Source organism: Pinus tabuliformis, chromosome Q (genome assembly GCF_031772625.1).
Source record: "Pinus tabuliformis cultivar Carrire ecotype Pingquan chromosome Q, CPIR1, whole genome shotgun sequence".
NCBI classification, from domain to species: Eukaryota; Viridiplantae; Streptophyta; class Pinopsida; order Pinales; family Pinaceae; genus Pinus; species Pinus tabuliformis.
This window is the reverse complement of record NC_142296.1, coordinates 257394528-257403658: the sequence shown is the minus strand read 5'-3', so window position 1 is coordinate 257403658 and position 9131 is coordinate 257394528. Positions and strand designations below refer to the sequence as shown.

Below are 9131 nucleotides of genomic sequence, written 5' to 3'. Positions count from 1 at the left end.
TCCATCACACCATCCATATTTGGGGTTAACGCTACCAATCCATGTCAGTGTCGCCGGTATGTTCAAGAGAAGTCGCTCAGCGAATTCACCTGTGTCTCATCCACTGCAATACATTCATGCTCCATCCTTTCATGACCGCCACCCTGAACCCTATATCATCAGATCATTTTCATCTCCAAAATCATTTACTCTGTTCCGTGTCGTAGATGTGGGATTCATTAAAGCCCTCCTACGGTGGGTCGCTTCTTGTCGACATCAGCTCATTATCCAAGAAGTCGACTTAGGAACAACCCTTTCAGTACTTTGAAGCTTGCATGCCTCAATGACAAGTTTTTCACTTCCGGCGACAGGTTTACATCAATGGCCTTCGACCGAAAGATTTTGCGCGGTGTTCAATGCCAAGTCCCTTATTCACACCATGTGAATTGTACTGTAGTACCTTGAGGGTCATCATCATTATCGGTGATTCCTCTCGCGCCTGTTAACAGCTTACATCATTGGCTGGTAATCAGGCGATGTCTTTCCATGTTCGACTCCAGAACATCTTTCACATGGATCGACTTGTACTCCGAGTGAAGATTGAACGAGTTTGAAGACCCCGAATCTAGTTTCATCCATCCGGGCTGCAATATATTCAGGAAAATAAAGACATCAAATGTACATTGTTGCTACACAGATGATCATCCGAATCAAAGGATGATGACTCTATTAGAATCATCAGTCTCCCGCACAGACGGTTGTCTGTCTTATGTACATGAAAATGAATTTATAAAGCTGAGCATGGGAATGTCCGCCTCAGCTAGATCATGAAAAATATTATGAAAATAATGTATTGTATTGTATCTTATTACAAGTCGCCTTCCAGCGCGAAAAAACTTCGGATCCTCATGATAAAGCATTTCACCCGACATCAAAAGATTAACGACCTCATGCTTTAGGGGACAACTGTTGTAGACATTTTTGGGCACTGCAACCCCAATCAAACATGTCCATAAACCAAGGGCTCCTAAGTCCCTAAAAGTGTTGTTCCATACCCTAAAAGAACAAGGTCAACTGCTTACATCATCTCCCAGAAGTTCTCCATGAAAAACTGCTCAGAACTGGTCAAAATTGGACCATCTCACCCGCTCCATGGTGAAAGTGCGATGCATCCCACCTAATGCACATGGGAGGTGCGATGCATACTGAAAAACCCTTCTATGGGGTGCAATGGGCGAGAGTGGACAAATGGCAGAGACAGTTTGCGAGGTGGATGATCATGGGATCTTCCAGAAACTTCTCCTGTGACACTTGCCTCTCTGAATTTGCCCAGGGATGAGTAAGAGATCATCAATATCCAAGTGGAATCAACAACTATCAGAGAGATGACACTAATCAAAATCCCAGAAGCTGACTCACCCCCCTACAATCATCTATATATGGATCCCTCATCCCAGAGATCCAAAGGCTGGAATTTTGTATCTTGTAAGGAAATGTTGTTGGTTTCTTGTTGGAATATCATAGTGTTGGGTGATCTAAGCTTTTCATGAGGTGAAAGAAGGGCTTTCATGCTGGTGGGTGACGTTGGGTCAGAGCAATTGGTTGTAATCCTCTTTGCTTATTCTTGATATTAATAAAGCTATTCAAGTTTTTCTCCACATTCTTGTATGTTTGATGATATATGAATTTTTGTGGTCAATATACATCTGGTCCTATATTGTTTATGATTGTAGATCTTTGTTCTTCGATAGTATTATGCTGCTTTGATTCCACAGGTCCTCTTTGAAGCTGGGTAGACGAAGGAGAAGCAGCAAGGATCTGTCAGAAGGGAGAGGAACCGAGCAAGGAACCAAGCGCAAGACTGAGGTTGGTGTCCTTCATTCCACTCTTATCTACTTTTCATAAAGAAAAATGAAAGTAGTTTTACGTTGTTTGTTTCTAAGATAGCTACGAGTCTTAGTGGGACTAGCAGCTCCGAGTGGACACTAGATTTCCCGATAACACCCTAGACCTCCCTGACGAAAACTAAACAGGCGGCATTGTCGCCCCGTTAGGAACAGGGATCCAACAAAGTTGAAACAAAAAACCTTTGAACAATCAGGAAGATAATCAGACACCACACCCAACAGCTTTGTCTTTATACCAATTCTAGACTCTGCTTGCTCCACATAGCATCCTTTCGGATTTAGAAACAAAAACCCACAAATTCCTATGGGAAGGTGGTAAGGAAAGCTCCAAAAATATACATTTGCTTAAATGGACTCTGGTGAAGGCACCTAAAAAACATTAAGGTTTGGGAATACGAGATCCATTGCTAAAGAATAAGGTAATAGGAGCAAAACTAGTTTGGAGATTTGTCACCCAAGAAGAAAACTGGTGGAAAGTAATCTTCAAGGAAAAATATGTTCAAGGATAAAGAGTTTGATCTTTGGAATCCATCCAGATAAAGAAAGGATGTTCCTCGATCTACAAATTATTTGTTTCAGCATCCCCCCTCATCCACTTATGGTTGTATTGGAAGCCAAGAAATGGTAATAGTATTAATCTATGGAATGATGAGATTGTGAACCAGTGGCCTTTTGAGCAATTTCCTGAATTCCTTCCACTACAAGAATATTTTTGTGCTCAAAGGAAATTTACATTGGTAGACATCACCAATTGTGATGAAGAAGGAAATTGGATGAACTGGGACTTAAGGAATGCTCCAACAAATCTCCAATGCTTGGCCGCCAAGCTCTGTGAATGGTTGATAGGTTGTGTGCCTTGGAGAAAGGAGGATGAAGATCAAATTGGTTGGAATGCTTCATATTATTCAATCAAGGATATGCGGATTTTCTCTTTCAGTCCAGCATGCCTCCAATGCTCAACTTTTGGCAAAAAATATGGAAGACTAATGCTAATCCAAAGGTGAATTCCTTAAGTTGGCTCCTTGCACATAAGAAAATCTTGACAGCTGAGAACCTTAGAAAGAGAGGCATCCATGGCCCCTCAAGATGCTCTCTCTGCAAGAAGCAAGTGGAAGATATCTCTCATATTTTTTTGGAATGTGAGTATACAAAAAAGGTATGGATGGAGGCAACATCTCCTCTCCACAATAGGGTCAAATGGCCCTCTACTCTGCAAGAATTATTCTCCTCTTGGGAAAAAAATTACAAAGGCAGTTTTATATGGAAACCTCTTTTCAAAATCTATTGGGAAACGCTCCCCAAATTTATATGGTGGAAACTTTGGTTTGCCAGGAATACGAAAATCTTTAATAACAAAATTACTCCTCCCCAAAACACTACAATTAAAGCATTATCATTGTGTGTTGAATTTGAATCTCAAAAGCAAGATCACTAGAGCAAGTTTTAGTAAATTGGTAGGTATGGATAACATCCCACAAATTACTGGTTGAAATCAACAAAACATGGGACAATGTCGAAGGCTTAGAATGATAGGTGTAGAATTCAAAACTTATAAGAATAGTAGACAAGGATGGATTCTCTATTTTGATGGGGCATCCAAATGAAATCTAGGAGTGGCAAGAGGGGGAGGCGCTCTTTACGGCCCTAAAGATGACAGTCTCTTTATGGCCCTAAAGATGACAAAGCGTTCAAATACTCATGGGGAATTAGTCATATGAAAAATAACAAAGAAGCAGACAAGCTCACTAATGACGAATGATAATTGAAAGTATGATAATTGCACATCAATGGCAAAATTAGGCCATCAATTATCCTTTAATGGAGTCCAATAACTCAAAAATCAATTTAACCCGATGTAGTTCAGCTCATCAAATCAAGGTCATAGTCATCAAGAACTTTATTATCAATCAATAGTTTTATGTTTTGTAAATATTGTGTTTTGTTGGGGCAATTCTACAAAAACCCCATTAGCAATATGTTCCTTGGGAAAGTAGTACATCTCTTGGCTAAGAGAAAAATGATAGAAATTTTGAAGGACATATAATCCCTGATGTATTTTCCGTGAGCCAAGCATGATTTATATTAAAAAATTATGTTGATTTTTAAAGTGTTCTAGTCATTATATTTATTTATAATGTCATGGTTGGAAAATGTTGATATTTTAAGGTGCTTTGTACTCGTGATATTTGCTTTTAATTTCATGGTTGAAAAATGTTGAAATTGTAAAGTTTCTTGGAGTCGTGCTATTTTATCTTTAACGCAATGGATGAAAATTGTTGGAATTTAAAGGTTTTCCGTGATCATGATTTTGGTTTTTAATGCCATGGTTGAAAATTGTTAGAATTTTAACCCTAGAAAATGGTGATGCAGTATCACCACTTTTCAATACCGTGGTGTTATTTTACGTTTTTTGAGTAAAAATATGGTTTTTTAGGCTAAGGTTCTCGTTTTGAGGTTATAGTTCTCATTAAGATGGTAATATTGTTCTCTTTCCTACACCCTTTGAGTAAATATTTTTAAAGTCAATCTTTTAAGCCAAAATATGAGTACTTACTGTTGAATTCATTGTTTCTACCCAACTTAGACATTCATTTTGTTGGATCTATCTATTAATGCCCACCAAACCACTCTTTCACCATCTTGACCAAACAATGATTTCCTTACTCACCGCTAGATCTAAGATTTATTGTTTTCGTTACTTTCTTCCACCTTCCAATATCAATGATCGTGCTATGCTAAACAAGACTCCATGCCCGATGGAAAAGCCTCTAATCTAAAATGTTTGCAATCTTTAATCCTAGTCTCCTACCATCACCCTCAAACATTGTTTATCATCTTGTTTCCACTATAAATCTAGTGTTATGTCCTTAAAAAACAGGCTGCTACTTAATGATGGTTGAAATATAATTGGCATAGTTATGTTCATGTTCACCATGGTTTATGCATTGGATTGCATTATCCTTATGGTTGATTTTGATCTATATGAGTTGACTATTAAGATTGAATATGGCCTCTATAAGTCTGATAGACCATATTGGTCTTGGTGGACGTTAATCATCATCATCATCATTTCAATTTGTTATGGATTATATCATATATATAGATAATTTTATGGTTAAATTGTGGTTCATATGTTATATGGTCCTTATAATCAATAAGATCTTAATGGTTGTTGAAGCCTTGAAACTTTAAATTTCAACTCAAAAGTTGTAGAATTAACTACTAAAATCACTCAATTTACTATGGCTTCGTCACCTGCACAGTAAAAAGTCTTTCAACACACAAGAGGCGAATTTCTTTCATTTTTACAACATGCTCTTCATACTTTCCATAATACACTCTTTCTTGTAGGACTTTTTTGAATTTCTATTTGAACTCATAAATAATTGTTATTGACCATTTCTACAACCTATTTGTTGTAGAAATATCTAACTATTGTTGTAAACTACGTGAAACACTGAGCTACACTACCACAATAATATATAAAAATGTTTTCCTTCATGTAATCCAAATGTTCAAGGTTCATATACTCATGTGAATTAATTACATAGAGAGATCTTATTCAAATAAAGATAAATTCTAAAATCGTTTTAGAAATAATGACAACAAAAAATTAAGTTTAAAAAGCTTAGCCCTTGTAACATTGGGTTCATCTCCATAACTTGGAAAGGTAAATATGATAGTCATATTCAAAGAAAGAATTTATAATCTACTTGCAAAGTCTATTGAATAGAACTATGAAAACACAAACAATCTAAGCAGATAAAGAATAAGCTTCAACATTATCATTGTGTATGTAGAAGTTAGATTGTCAATTTCTCAAGTAACATTTGTTTTGCGAAAATAAAGTATTCACATACTAATAAGCATGATATTTTATAAAGTTGATGTGAATCAACATAATGTTTTGGCTTTGCTTGTATGTTAAGCTAACTTAAAATCTTAGGGCCTCTAAGATGGATCTTTTTGGGAGGTTTAGATTTTTGGGCTGAATGCATTTTTGGAAAAGATGATCTAGCTTGTCCAATAGATGGGCAGTTTCATATATATAACTTTCTTAATTGAAAGTTAAGGAGTTTTTATCTCTGAGAATAAAGAATAACAGAAGCTAACTTAAGATCTTACAATGTGATCAATGAAATGGAATTAATGTATCTAATTATTACACTAAAAAAAATTATCATTGCCTAATAAAACTTTCCAAGTTTTTTCCAAAGATATAGATCTTCTTTAAGAAGATCTGTGAGACCACACAAGAATATCTGAAATATGAATTCAAAAAAATAACACCTCACTCATTTGTTGACCATAAAGTCATTTTCTATCTAAGAGATCTAAAATATCAATTCAAATGAGTAAAATCCCATTGCTTCACTAACCATGAAGTTCTTTCCAATAATACTTTCAAATCCAATCTCTATATGTCTAATCTCAAATCAAGTCAAGTTTTCTTACTTTTTTAGTATTCTATTCTTTTTATTTTTCATTTCCATATTCTAATTGCAATAATAATATTCTTTGTTTTTGGGGCAGAAAAATACAACTTCATAATTGCAATAATTGTATTCCTTGTTTTTGGGTGAGAAAAATATCTATCGATTAATTTTTTTAGTAATCAATTCCCAGTGATGCATTGTTGTGTCATTTTTACATTTCCTGAATGACATTTAATATATAACCTAGAGATTTCAAAGGAAACAACTATTCCAGTGAATAATAATATCATACACATAAATATTCTTATATGCAAATTTAGTTAATGTAGTAATTAAAAAAAAAAAGGGCAAGTGTAATGTGCATGTTATAGATGGACGGAATGGTGCACGCATAATTGATTAAATTCAACCAGGGTCTGAATCCCATGTATCACATGAACTTGTGGGTGGGAGAATGTACAACTTAAATGTGGAAGTCTAGCAACACGTGTTCAGAGAATGTGCATGGTTCAACACATAGAAGTCAAACAATGCAGGTTTGTGAGTATTTTGGTAAAAAATATTGAAATGCCGCCGTGAAGCTTTGCGACAGGAAATTAAGGAGCTATTGGGTTATGCCATTGTGATTGAGAAAGGTCACTGCCATGTTAATGACCCAAGTTCAAGCCCCGAAAATCATATAGCCCTGAAGTGTTGTCCAAGTTTTACGGGTTATTATATGCACCATTAGTCGAACAAAATTGACAGAGAAACATATATCTGAGAGTAAACGCAAGTTGGATAATGTGATTCAAGGGAATAAATGTCACTGATATTTTTTAAGTATCCACTTCACGTGGAATGCCAAAAGAAACCAGTGGCCAGACTTGCAAATCTGGGTGCAAATTCCCCTACTGGAGGTGCATGCCGAGAAAGGCACCTCTTTTGCAAGGCATAAAAAAATATCTCTTGGAGTTTATTAATCTTGATAAGGAGTCGTCGGCAGAAGATAATGCACTTCACGACTGAGATGGGAAGACACTAAAGAGACTAAATGTACAGCAGAGGATTCTTCAACCTTTGTAACTATCATAGAACATCGACGAATAGTTTCTTTTACTCTAGGCTTAATAAATTTCAGCGCCAATTTATGCTAGCCATTCCTGAAATTGTCGTGTGTTTGCAAATCGGAAACTGCAAGTTTATTTGTATTTGTACAAAGCTTTTCTGCTTTAGTGTCGATTGGTTTAGAACTCAGACGAGTCATGACGATAGCATGTTTACTTGAAGAAAATTGTCTTGTTCAAGTACATCGCGATAGCATGCACGTTTAATTGATGAAAATGTGTTATTCAATACATAATGATAGTATACTTGATTCATTACTTGCCAAGAAAAGAGATGGAAACAACTAAAAGAATGAAAAATGGGGAAAGGAAAGCACAGAAAAACTGAAGAGAAGAAAGGAGACGAAACTTATTTATGGAAATTGAAAAAGGGTTACAGATAATGAGAAAAAGGGTTATGAATAATGAACGAAAAACAAAATAGGGTTTTGAGTGTGTAAAGAAAAGAAAAAAAGACTTTGAAAGAGAACAAAACCCCAAAGATGAGGCCTTCAATTAAAAACTAAAAATAAGACAGAGATGTAACAACAATGTTAATTGTAACTGGGATTCAAAGCATCTGATATTTCTACTTTGTGGATGGTAAAATCCAAGATGCTAATAAGAACTTAAGACTGAAATGCACAATCTCGCCAGCATGAAATAAGAAGCAGATGACATATTCTACCAATCACAGCATGCTGCCTATAACAGAATTCAATCTGCATGAACAAAATCACTGTATTGGAGAATGGGACTGTATAAACACTGCAATATATACAAGATGCTTCAAATCTTTTATGAACAAATGTCCAACATATCACTTATCAATGCTGATGAAGAATAAGAAACACATAATTCAAGAGTTATTAGTATGTTTTCAAACGAAATAATAGCTCAAACATGAGTTAGTTCCTTCGAGACACTGAAACTCTCAACAGCAGCCGCCACTATCTGTATCATTTGCCTGATTTTGTTTGAAAATATTTTTCTTTGCTGCAGATGCACTATCTTGCAATAGGATTGGAGTGTCTAAAATCTGCAGAAACAGTGGGTAAAAATGCTTAAGTTAGAATATACACCGAATCCAGCTTTCACTAAACTTCCTCCAATTCATTTGCTCCAACTACTTTGTCACAACGTACTTAAGTCAAACTCTGGATTTCTGCACCATGTTGTATAATTTAATAAAGTATTTACTGGAGTACTTGAACTGTTCTATCCTGACCTTAGTACTGAAAAAAATGATAAAGAGAGAAAATCAACAATTCACAATTTTTTCTAGGAGCCTTTAGTCGCTTGCCAATAAAATACCTGCCCTCAGTCAATTGAGCCTGCTTTTGTATATCCAGAGTAATATTTTGGATCTTAATAAAGCTAACTTAAGAAACATAATAGAAAGGCATAATGACATCGATTCTATGAATCGTTGATCACAATTAACATTTTATTGTTCTCAATTTTCACAATATAAAAGCTTATCTTGGTCCTTCACATCAACAGGAAAAAACATCATGGAAATGAAAAGACATCATTTGGATCTGGCAGTTTGCGAATCATCTCTCTTAGAAATTAAGATACTCCTACATAATGCAATATGCTAGGGATGAAAGATCATTTATAAGATATTCACTATTTAGTATACCAGCTATTCTTAGTAACTGAATCTTCATTTCTCTCTTTCTGGAACTTAAATAATTACATTGACCTAAAAAAGTAAACCA

The 9131-nt window shown here is 35.5% G+C and overlaps 1 protein-coding gene across 2 annotated transcripts in view; it reads right to left on the bottom strand.

The window, feature by feature from the left end:
- Positions 1 to 8130: 8130 nt before the first annotated feature.
- The window catches only part of RAB18 (RAB GTPASE HOMOLOG B18), a 54251-nt gene continuing 53250 nt past the window's right edge, over positions 8131 to 9131 (bottom strand). For both annotated transcript variants that reach the window (XM_089384281.1, XM_089384283.1), the window contains one exon: positions 8131 to 8446. In XM_089384281.1, the coding sequence (XP_089240407.1) occupies positions 8342 to 8446 (105 nt within the window). In that variant the 3' untranslated portion in view covers positions 8131 to 8341. The remainder of the gene's footprint in view (positions 8447 to 9131) is intronic.